General features: G+C 36.0%; 1 protein-coding gene across 1 annotated transcript; it reads right to left on the bottom strand.

Annotated features, from left to right (window-relative positions):
- Nucleotides 1–3,571: 3,571 nt before the first annotated feature.
- LOC135117378 (serine-rich adhesin for platelets-like) lies at nt 3,572–11,696 on the bottom strand. The gene is made up of 2 exons (XM_064036501.1): nt 11,545–11,696; nt 3,572–10,843 (listed from the first exon to the last, which is right to left on the bottom strand). Exons 1-2 carry the CDS (start codon nt 11,575–11,577, stop codon nt 7,154–7,156), a joined length of 3,723 nt encoding a protein of 1,240 aa, XP_063892571.1. The 5' UTR covers nt 11,578–11,696; the 3' UTR covers nt 3,572–7,153.
- Nucleotides 11,697–12,304: the final 608 nt, after the last annotated feature.

Genomic DNA, 12,304 nt, shown 5'->3' with positions numbered 1-12,304 from the left:
AATGGGAATCTAATCCTTCTAATATCTATGGGTTTTCCCAACTTTTCATTTAAACCAATCAATCTTGTAAGGAAGTCATTTGACTATCTGCTGAGCTAATATATTGCTCAATACCTTAACGACTTAATAAACAAACTAAAGTTATGTTAATCAAGCATTCATTCGTGTTAGATACAGGAACTTAAACCAGATTAACTCAGTGCAACTTCAATTATAAGTCGATTATCATCTAATGACTAGATTGATACCTTATATTTTTATGCTGTAATTTCCTCGTGGTAAGAGTTGTTCCTGGCCACTACTTTCATTTTCCGGTTCATTGTACTATATTATATTTTGTTCATCACAAATATTTGTTATCAAACAATTGTGTAAACTATCAAATGGATGAAGAAAACTCCAAATCAATATTATTGCTCTGTCATATTGAGAGATGTCGGAGCCAAGAAAACGGGTTTTATGTGATTAGTTGGTTTAACTTTATTATCGTCGATCACTCGTATTGCTTGAACCTACTCCCTATGTCTGGGTTTTGATAAACCATCGGTAGAAATAACATTGTTCAAATCACATCATCTAACGGGCCTTATTTTGGCTAAGCCAAGCCGGTAACTTGGGTCTTTCAGGGGAAAACAATGTGTATGAGCTTAAAGTATCACCACACTGCTCTTTTCTATTTCACTGTTACACATATGCAAAGTCATAAATCATATGCATAACAATAGTAAGTACCTTATGGGTGCCACCGTACATCGTAAACTGACAGAATATTTATGTAATATAAGCATTCACGCGACCCATCATTCATGAACAAAAAGTAGTACAATATATTGTATGAAAAAAACACATTATGTGCAAATTACTAGCATATTAAAAGTTATTTATGAGACATCGCCTTTCCGTAACGCTTTGCGGAAGGCAACTAGCGCACGCGCATACATCACACCGATCAAATTACTTTTAAATCGATGTTTTGTTGGCGTTCCTCTGAGGAACTAATATAAGTAGTTCATGTGAAAATATATTATAACGTCCGGTACTACCTACTTTTGGTATTACGTAACCCAATATCACGAGGTGTTCGAGAATAGATCTGTTAATGAAGTTGGGCGGTCTTCTAGTGAATTATCTTAGATCTGGCACTCAAAGATTGCAGAAGTTGGTCCAGATTCATAAATAATCAAAACTGCATCCTCATACGTCTGAGTAAGTATGATATCTTTACATACTTCGTGTAATTGTAATACGTAATCCTAGATACATTTAGTGTCACAATATCAACCTACATATGTTTAACCGCACGTCTGGTCTACTCCGTTCAGGAAAACCCATCAAGGTTTTCATTGATCCAGTTAAGTTTTGATTGCAAAATGTACCACCTTTTATGTGGTACATATAAATCTCATACTAAACTGCTGGTCCATAAAACTAAAACTACCTTATAGATAGACGTAAAATTATATGACATTCCGGTCTCCTAGTGTAGTCCGGGCAATCATTAAACTTATTTTAAGTGGAATGTTTACAATCAGCTACCCACTCACAAAGCTTCATCTTTAAGGACACTTAAAAACTCCACATTTACGAGCCTGTTTGACGGACAAACATATTGACATCCACTCACATAATAACATCGTTATTCCTAAGGTTTTAACATCCGTAGAAAAAGCATTGATTGGGTTGCGTTAAAAGAAATATAGATAACTAATGGTAAAACCCACTGAAACTCGATCAAAAGTAGAGCAATGCAAATAAGTTTAAATATCGAAAACCCACAAGCGGTTTGAAAAGTCCAGATGTTACGAAACTTATAACCACTTAGTATTCCAACATACGATGTTATTCAGTGAAATTGTTAAATTTCGAAGAGCAACTACGCGCTTTATTTACAAAGCAGTTGGCTTTCGCAAATAACGGCCGAGACCGCACATGCGTTGAATATGAGCGAACTTTTACTCGGATACACATTTTGTGCATTCTTTGATTTTTTGCAATATATGTTACTTGCATGTTTATTCATGATCATGTTTTTGGATGTTCGGAATACGTAACTTGTGATCAAAGATGTTTTACATGATGTTTAAGATTCGTTTCATGATTTTTTGTGTTGCAGAAATGTTTGCAGTTGCAGTTTTGCGTAATCATGACATATTTAGCTTTTTCTCTCTGTGTTTTTGTTTGCTAGGTAATGATTTTTAATACAATTTGCAGTTAACTTCAGATTTATTCTGTTTAAACTAGGTATATACTTGCATTTCAGACCATGGGTTTTCCTTGTGACAAACTTTGAACACCTCCCCTATCTTCGTGCCAAACAAATCACACAAGATATAACTATGAGGCAATAAAGTGCTAAGACCTGCATCACCTGCATGTGAGATGCAACTTTATACCACTATTACGCAAAATATTCGCTGCAATCTCTTCGTGCGTGACATCGTTAGTGTGCAGGAAGGCAGACGCCGCAAGAAATATAGCTGTGACAGTTTGGACGCACACAGCCAATTCTGTTACTTAAGAAGCTATCAACTGATGGGGGAAACACCCGGATCTATGTAATTTTCTAGAATTTTGTTACCTAATGTTGATATGATTTCCTTTGGGTTTTAGGGAAACACTCAAATATTACCTAAGGTTTAAATAGAAAAAAATATAGAAATGCATTTGTTGAAATTAGGCTGAAAAACTTTTGAAGGTCAATTTTAGTAATGGCAGCAACAAAATGTTTTCTCTTGACCAAAGACTTCATATTTGTTTTTGCAGGTAATGTAAAACGTAGAGACCGTTTTTGTCATGCGGACACACTCACGCAAGCTCTAAATTATATTAATTACCTCTTACACACAACATAAGCAAATTCGGACACAGATCACGGTACCGTGTCTGATGATAATGCTTAGAAATCCCGTCACGCAGTCTCATGATGTTTCCATTCCGATTGTTTGGGTTATACAAACGACGCATATAAGTACCTGTACTTAGCCAGAATGACCGATGACGATGCCTCGATGACGCATGCTCAAACCTCTCGAAAGTGACTCGTAAAAGACTGCCGGGTTTAGAAATTATCATTACCATGTTTTCTCTTGAACTGATGACAGTTTTCAACAACAAATTAAAGGAATTTGAAACATATCGATCAATTTGTAGTGTAGAAGTCACGCGAGTGAAAGCGCCAAGCGCATATCACAATATTGCTTCTAAGTAAACAGAAAGGGAATGGAGTATACTTTGATTAATTTTATTGGAATAACTGGGAGAATATTAGTTGAGATATTTTACCTGTCTATTTGAAATATGAGTGACTATAAACTAACTTATTTAGTAAGAATAAAATGTTTTTCCTGAAAATAATCAGAAGAATGCTACGAAGAATTTTAATGATTCTGCCTTTTTGCGTGCAATGTTGAAGGTCTTACTGCAAAAGTAACTTAAGTTACCTACTGTATACTTACAATCAGTTGAAAGAGTTCATCGAAGAACAATTTGTTAATTGTTAGAAGCCGGCAGAATTTTCCTAACTTTATAATATCACTTTGCCCTTATGAACTTTATCATTACCTGACTGCCGTTTCATAATCTTCTCCATTGCTTTCTTATTCATTACCGGAAATGGCAATTAAGAAGCGTGAGCTCGGTGGCATTGAAAACAATAACAGCATCGGGAACTATCTCAGACTCTTTCTTCAGTTCGATATAAGAAAGACACATCACTAGCGAATTCCAACTTAAAGAACAAGTATATTAAGTAGAATTTACTCTGTAAGTCTTTGTTGAGATGCAAAGTGTATTTGGATGATTTGCCAGACAAATTTGACCTTGATTCCGCGGGATGGGAGCTGACTCTCGACGTCCATTGTGTGATTTTCATTCACTTTTTACTAAGAGCCATAGGCGATAATATCACGCTTCTCAGTTAGCGCCGGGTCTTTAGGATTTTACCTCAGTATCTTGCTGTTAGTCATACAAAAAAAATATTAAGGACTTTTACTGCACGTTGCCTTTTATTGATTTATCTTCTTTAATCTTTCAAATAGAACTACCTAGTACCAAAAATTTTCAAATTAAGTTTCAACCTACCAACTTCTTGCTTATTCTTGGTCTCGTCTTTGTCGGTCTTTAGTCTATTATATGGTAAGACAGGTGAGACGTTTGTCATATTATGTCAAAATGACGAGTAAGTCTAACAGGATCAAGCTTTAATGATTTCTTTGATTACAAGATATATATTATTTATACAATTAGTTTTCAACAGTTTCACAACATTTTCGATTAGTGTAAAAACATACCAAGTGCGACGCATTAATGAATCAACGTATTTAGTTACAAGTTTTCCTGAACTCGAAAACGATAATCACAAACGCTTTAGCGACAATAACATAGCTAATAAACAAGTTACTCTCAATGTTGATAAGAGACTTACTGATGAATTTGAGACCACCATGAGCACTGTTACCGTGGGAGAGAAAAGAGACAAAGCTAAATCAAAATACCTTACTCCCGAACTCATAAAAAAAGCTAGAGAAAATTATTTTCGAACTTACTACGCTACTATCAAGAAGACTAATTTTAATTACAGTTTGGTACCGGCAAAAATGACGCCTTATATAAACTTAGTGGAGATCAGTAATAACGAAAATAATATTTCCAGTATAAAGTTCAAGCAAAACCTTGGGACAGCGAGAAAACTCGCAACCATATTAATTAATGAAGCACAACCGCTGCCGGATTTAAAGTCAAAAGACAAGTTTCTAGAAGACGTAAAACGAAGAAGAAGAACCACACGCAGCAAACCAAAGCATGCGAGGTATTTAAGGAATGTATCGTGGAAACATTTGCACAGGAGACGCTCCAAAAGTCTTAGCTTACCACCATCATATTATTGATACACTTGACGCATGAATTACGTACTCTCTGCCGTTAAAAAAACAATCTCCAGGTGTTTTAAAATAGAAAATAAATGTTATATTAACTTCTATATGTTTTAATTTAGACAAGAAAAGTTTCACATACATAATTTTGACGGCAGCTTACAATTATCTCCAGCAGCCAAGATCTATAAAGTGTTTAATAAAGTAAAATGAATACTTGTGAGATGTTCTTAATAGGATTAACGCTACTAAAATTAATACTGATTCATTAAATATCGTAGAATACATTCGGCTTGTAGATTCTGAAAAAAAAGTATTCAAGAAGCACAAACATAATTCGTTGTACAATATTTGTTAGTGGGGTCGAATACAGATCCAGTGGGACAGGTGTATTCACTCAAGACAAAGGTTCCGTTAGCCAACTGCACACAGCTGTAGTAACTCTGGCAGAATGTATCAGCGCTATTGGCGAATCTTCCAGATGTTGAGCATGTGAAGGAATCATCAGAACCATCCGAATCCGTGGGGCATACGTAGTCAAAATCGCACAAAGTTGTATTCGGATTGAATAGAGAATTATCAGGACAAGTATATGTCGTTTCAGTGTACTCATCTCCGTCTTCAACACATTCAATGTAAGAAGTGCAGTTCATAGAACTAGGGTCAGCGAAGTAGCCTTGTGAAGTGCAGAAGGTAGTAGAGTTTGTATTGTTGCCAGATGAATCATCGGTGTCAGAAATATCAGTTGAATTGTTTGAATTGGTTGGGCATTCGTAGTCGAAATCGCACAAGGTAGTGTTAGGGTTGTAAAGGGAATTATCGGGACAAGTGTATGCCGTTTCAGTGTACTCACCTCCGTCTTCAATACATTCAATGTAGACATGGGCGCCGCGCCGGCGTCGCCACGCCGCGAAACCCCCGCGCGCCGCCGCCGCCGCCGACATTAGCTGCGCGGCGTGAGTTAGGTTAAGACGTGCCATTTTGTTCGCGATTGTTTAGGCAATATTCTTCTTCCTCCGAGCCTTTTTCCCAACCATGTTGGGGTCGGCTTCCAGTCTAACCGGATGTAACTGAGTACCAGTGCTTTACAAGAAGCGACTGCCTATCTGAATGAAACGGACACTTCAGTTTCTTTAAATATTAATAGTTCTTCATCAATTTTGAGTAAACTATCCAAAAAACATAGTGCTGTTGGTCATGGAATCGAAGATCATCCATTAGATCAAGAATGTTGGCAATATCTTGCTTCTGCTATTGGGGATCGACCCATTTCCAAAATGCGGACCTTCCATCATTTTGGAATGAGAAGAAGGCAAAATTTCCATGGCTGTCTACATTTGCAAGGGCTCTGCTGCCCGCTACAAGTACTCGAGCCATCATCATCTTCCTGCCCTATTCCCAAGTCATTTGGAGTCGGCGCAACATGTCTTTTCTTCCATTCCTCTCTGTCAGACATACTTACATCCACTCCCTTCTGCTTCATGTCCTCTCTCAGGCAATCAATCCATCTTTTCCTCGGTCTACTCAACACACTCTTTGTGGCATGCGTTTCACACCGTCTCATCACATGCCCATACCACGACAAACGTTGACCTCTCATTTTTTCTGCCACTGACGCTACTTTCAGGCTTCCTCTGATATACTCATTCCTGACTTTGTCCATTCTGTTAACCCCACACATCCATCTCAACATTCTCATCTTTGCTACATGCACTCTATTCTCATCCTTCTTTTTCAATGCCCAACACTCTGATCCATACAGGACGACAGGTCTTATTACGGATTTGTAAATTTTGCCCTTCAGTTTGAGGGGCATCCGTGGGTCATAAATAGTGCTAGTTACCTGTCGCCACTGCATCCATCCAGAATTGATCCGATGCATCACGTCCCTGTCTACCTCACCGTCACTTTGGACAAGTGAACCAAGGTACCGGAAGTGGGGGCAGACTGATAGGGGCATGCCGGCTAGGGTTATGGTCATGGGTCTTGATATACTCGCAACACAGACCCCTTGTTATGGAAGTGGCGTTTACAATAAAGTCAATAAAGGGCAAAGAAAAGTTACCTCCAAACATAAAATGGCACAGGTTGGAAAGGGCCGATTTGGCGGAAGAATTTAGAAATGCGGTGGTAGATAAGATGATTGAAATGGCAAATATGAATAAAAAGGAGTGTAAATGAGCGTTGGAGGGAAATGGCAATGACTATAAGGATGACAGCAAGAATAATTTTAGGAGAATCGAAAGGAATTGCAAATCTGTTAATTTTTGAAGTTTTTTTTATCATACATATATCTCATCCACGCCGCCGGCGTCACGCCGCCGCTGTGTCAAATTCATCAGCGCGCCGCCGCCGCAAAATTCTGGGGCGGCGCCCATGTCTAATTCAATGTAAGAAGTGCAGTTCGTAGAACTAGGGTCGGCAAAGTATCCTTGTGAAGTGCAGAAGGTAGTAGAATTTGTGTTGTTGGTAGATGAATCATCGGTGTCAGAAGTATCAGTTGAATTGTTTAAATTGGTTGGACATTCGTAGTCAAAATCGCACAGGGTGGTGTTAGGATTGTAAAGAGAATTATCGGGACAAGTGTATGCCGTTTCGGTGTACTCGTCTCCGTCTTCAATACATTCAATGTAAGAGGTACAATTCGTAGAACTAGGGTCGGCGAAGTATCCTTGTGAAGTGCAGAAGGTAGTAGAATTTGTGTTGTTGGTAGATGAATCACCGGTGTCAGAAGTATCAGTTGAATTGTTTGAATCAGCTGGGCATTCGTAGTCAAAATCGCACAAAGTTGTGTTAGGATTATAAAGAGAACTGTCTGGACAAGTATACGTCGTTTCGGTGTACTCGTCTCCGTCTTCAATACATTCAATGTAAGAAGAGCAATTCGTGGAACTAGGATCGGCGAAGTATCCTTGTGAGGTGCAGAAGGTGGTAGAATTTGTGTTGTTGGTAGATGAATCATCGGTGTCGGAAGTATCAGTTGAATTATTTGAATCGGTTGGACATTCGTAGTCAAAATCGCACAAAGTTGTATTCGGATTGAATAGAGAATTATCAGGACAAGTATATGTCGTTTCAGTGTACTCGTCTCCGTCTTCAATACATTCAATGTAAGAAGTGCAATTCGTGGAACTAGGATCTGCGAAGTAACCTTGTGAGGTGCAGAACGTAGTAGAATTTGTGTTATTGCCAGATGAATCGTCAGTATCAGTACTTTCTGTATCATTTAAAACTCTTAGTAATGTTGTCGTATTCGTGGATTCACTGCTGAGTGTCTTATTGGAAACATTAGAAGTTCTCACGGAAGTAGTTCTATCGGTATCGTTTCTAGAAATTATAGTCGCTGTAGAATTTGTTGAGTCATTAACAGACGTAGTAACAATAATGTCAGTACTGTTCAAAGTTGAAGTGGTAACCGTAGTTTCATTTCCATCAAAAATCGTTGTTATTATTGTAGTATTCGTAAAAATAACAGTAGTTATTTTGTCAGTGATATCACTAGTAATCGTATTTTCTGTAGTATTGGTATTACTTGTTATGTTCGTCACAACAATAATTTCTGTTATATTTGTTAAATCATCGTTAACTGTTATAGTCATATTTGTAGTTACAATTGTTATTACAGTCTCGTTATTAGTACTATCCGTAGTGACTGTAGTAACTGTTGTTCCAGTGTTATTTTTTGTAATTGTGTCGATTTCCGTATCAGTAACTGAGGTGGAATTTTTAACAGCCATGGTATCCGTAGAATAAGTTGTTTCTATATCTTCGGTTGATATTGAAGTTGTAGTATTCTGAATAGCTAATGAGTTTACAGAGTTATTGTTATTAGATGTTGCAGATTCAGTAGATTCTACAGAACTACTCGAATTCGAACTACTTGTGGGTAATGACGTACTCGAGGATCGTGCACTAGTTGAAGTAGATGTAGAGTTTGATAAATTTTCAATTGTATTAGTAGTGTTCGAACTATCACTTACAGAATTTGATAACTCTGTGTTAATAATTGTATAAGTTGAATTCAATAAATCTGACACTGCTGTTGAATTTAAAGAAATGATCGCCTCTGAAGTTAAGACATCAGTCGTATTACTTGAACGTAAGAAATCATTCACTTTTGTCTGAATTGCTGATTTATTTGAAACTGTAGTGTTTGATGTGCCTGATTTTACAGCAGTTTCTAAGCTAGAAATATTGTCCGTATCTTCTGTGTTACTTGAATTTACTGAATGCTCAATTTTTAATATAGAACTATCCAAATTATCTGTTAAATTATTTGAATTAGAAATATCAAACGCTAACGATGAATTTGAAGAGTAAAGCGCGTCTGATTTTAAAGAAATTATAGAACCTTGCAAATTGTTAATGTTACTACTTTCGACAGATGCAGTAAAGTTTGAAGCTCCAGCATAATGCGTGTCATCCTTAGAAATAGTTGAATTTAAAGTTTCAGATGTAGATATTTCTGTTGCATTCGATGAGCTAGACTCGTTTTTGGAATCCAAATCATACTCAGAATCTACAAAACTTGTAGAGTTCGCTAACGGTGATATTGAAACGCCCGTTGTATATGATGAATTATAAACATTTTCTGCATTTGAACTACTTGTAGAATTATTTGTTTTCAAAATTGAGGAATCTAAAGCTTCTGTCAAATTAGCAGAATTCTCATTTTCAGAACTGGATGTCAGAATGGACGAATAATTGGCTTTTAAACTAGAAACTGCTTGGGAATCACTTGTATTTGTGGATGAGAGGATTTCTGAAGAATTTCGTGTGGACTGTGCGCTGGTATTGTCTGTTCGATCAATCGATGTTGTAATATTTGAATTATCTGATTTAGAATCACTCATGGACTTAACTGAATTTTCCGAAGTTTCATCTTCTGAACCAGAAGTCGTATTAGATGACGCTGTTGTATTCAATGTGTTGGAAATATAAGTATCCTGTGTTGCCAAAGACGTATTCTCTTTTAAACTATTTGTCAAATTCAACAAATTTAACGTTTGTGAAGATGACGAAGTCTCGTTTTCCGTTGAATTTACTGAATTTATTGAAGCTAATTCATAACTTGAATCTGTTGAGCTTGCTGAATTTATAGTCGATATGTTAGAAGCATCTTGAGTTATGGTAAAATTAGAAATTTCTATGTTACTTGCTGAGGAATTATAAATATTTTGCCCAGTGATGTTTGCTGATCGTGAAGAATTCGTAGTGTCTGAAATATCTGTCTCTTCTAATTCTAGAAAACTGGTTGAATTTGTTCCGTCTGCAATAAACGTAGAGTTTGCGAAGCTTGTTGCATTTACATCATGAGATACTAAGTAGTCGGAAGATACAGATGAACTTGAAGTGTCTGTAATATTTGTACTATTAACAAAATTTGAGTTACTTAAAATAGAGGAATCCGACGTTTCCGTGAAATTTGTATAGGCTGCTGTATCAAAACTAAATATCTTATTAGATAAACTCAAAGAATCCAATGTGGAATTTTCTGTACTGTTATCAGAGATCTTCTCTATATTCATTTGTAATTGGTCTGTTGTATTCAGTGAGCTCTCAACAGACAAAGCTGAAGTGGCATTTGTAGAATTAGTTGAGCTCGAAGTTAGTGTGGTCAAAGTATCCGTAGATATCGTGACGTTAGAGTTGCCTATCGTAGAATTCGATAATAATGTCGTTGTAACATTAGCTTCCGAAGTGGCTTCAACATTTGAAGTATTGACTGCGCTGGCAATATTCTCTATGACAGAATTTTCCGTTGCGTTAGCAGAATATGTGATAGATCCATCATCAATGGTTGACGCATCACTGGTGTTTGCACTTTTTGATGCGGTAGATACGACAACAGAAGTCACATTTGTTATGTACCCAGTTGAGTTTGATAAATTGATTCTATCAGATGATGATTGCCTGTCGCTTGAAGATGTCTGAGTTGTAGCTGCCTGAGTGTTCCATACTGCGATAAAAAGCTGAAACCATGAAATTTTTGTCTAAATAGAAATAAACGGATAATTTTGTGTTATTTTGTTATTACATAAATTCCTACTGAAAAACTTTGTCAACAAGGTTATTCCTTGGAACGTAACTACAAAAGAAAAGTAAAAAATGAACATCCTTTTTTCATGTGTAGTAGATATTTCATTTTCATGGTAAAATGGCTGAAACGATTGAGATGAGATTTGGCGTGGAAGTGTTACCCTGGAGACGAACGAAGTTTACAAACCGCTCACACAGATGTTAACAATTTCCGTAGATAGGTAACTTTACCATTTACCTATTTATTTACTTACATAATTTACTTTTGGAAGAAAGTGTAACTAATAAACAAATTCATATTGTAATATTAATTTTAATAAAACACCTCTATAATGCATTTTATGTGTAGGTAATTCCAAGTATTAGTTATTAAATTAGGTACACCGTAAATGCACTAGCTTTAATGTAAGCATTTGCTTACAAACAATAAAAATATTGCATAAACAAGAAAAAGGAAATGAATGTAGTAGGTAAGCATAATAATTATTTGATTATTAGAAATTCACAATTATTAGTTAAATAACCTATGCGCGTGTTTGTAAACATCTTACATGGATATATGGATATCTATTTACTAATTATATGAACCGTTTCGTGATTATATAATAAAAATAATAGGAAAATAAGTACTTACGAGAAAAACAGCTACATTAATCCTTCTTAGCATGTTGAATTTCTAAATATTTTATTGAAGCACTGAAGAATATATAGCAAGATCAAGAGATAATGCGCTTATCTCGTTGTTCTTAAGTTAACAGCATTAATAAAAAGATTGTGCTCATGACGGACTAGTTCATTATTATCTGTTTTCTTAAATCCCGAAAAGTCTACAAACAGTTTCCAGATACTCATCACTCCACTATCAACTTGTTTGTCCATTAGCAAAATATTATGTTTAGCATCTTAATACTGACTGGAAGCCGACCCCAAAACAGTTGGGAAAAAAGGCTCGTAAGGAAGATGATGACATCTTAATACCAACAAATATGTATCGAAAAGCAGACTGATCATTTTGTTTTACTTAGCTATAAGTGCAATAACTTACATTTTCATCCCACCATCTCGGAAAGAGTAGTTTTACCCTTTGATAACTGAGCGCAAAAGTCGTTTTTATCCTCTAGAGCGGCAAAGTGATTTGAATTTAGAACATCGTGTGCAATACTCCATTTGTAACAATCTTGTTAAGACTTTTCAAACAAATACATATTAAACAAATAAAATACTGATTAAAATAATTATTTAATTAATTAAGTAATTTTTATTATTGTTTTTACATAGATTTTTAACCTCGTTTCATTTTTAAACTGAGTTTTCAAATAAAATGATCTTTAATAGGTACTTCTTTTTAATTTGATACTCATATGTGCGCGCCATTTTGTTTTTTAGCATCTAGT

This window comes from Helicoverpa armigera, chromosome 10, assembly GCF_030705265.1.
Source record: "Helicoverpa armigera isolate CAAS_96S chromosome 10, ASM3070526v1, whole genome shotgun sequence".
Lineage (NCBI taxonomy): Eukaryota > Metazoa > Arthropoda > Insecta > Lepidoptera > Noctuidae > Helicoverpa > Helicoverpa armigera.
Note: the sequence above shows the minus strand (reverse complement) of the source record. Positions and strands in the feature narration are given on the sequence as shown.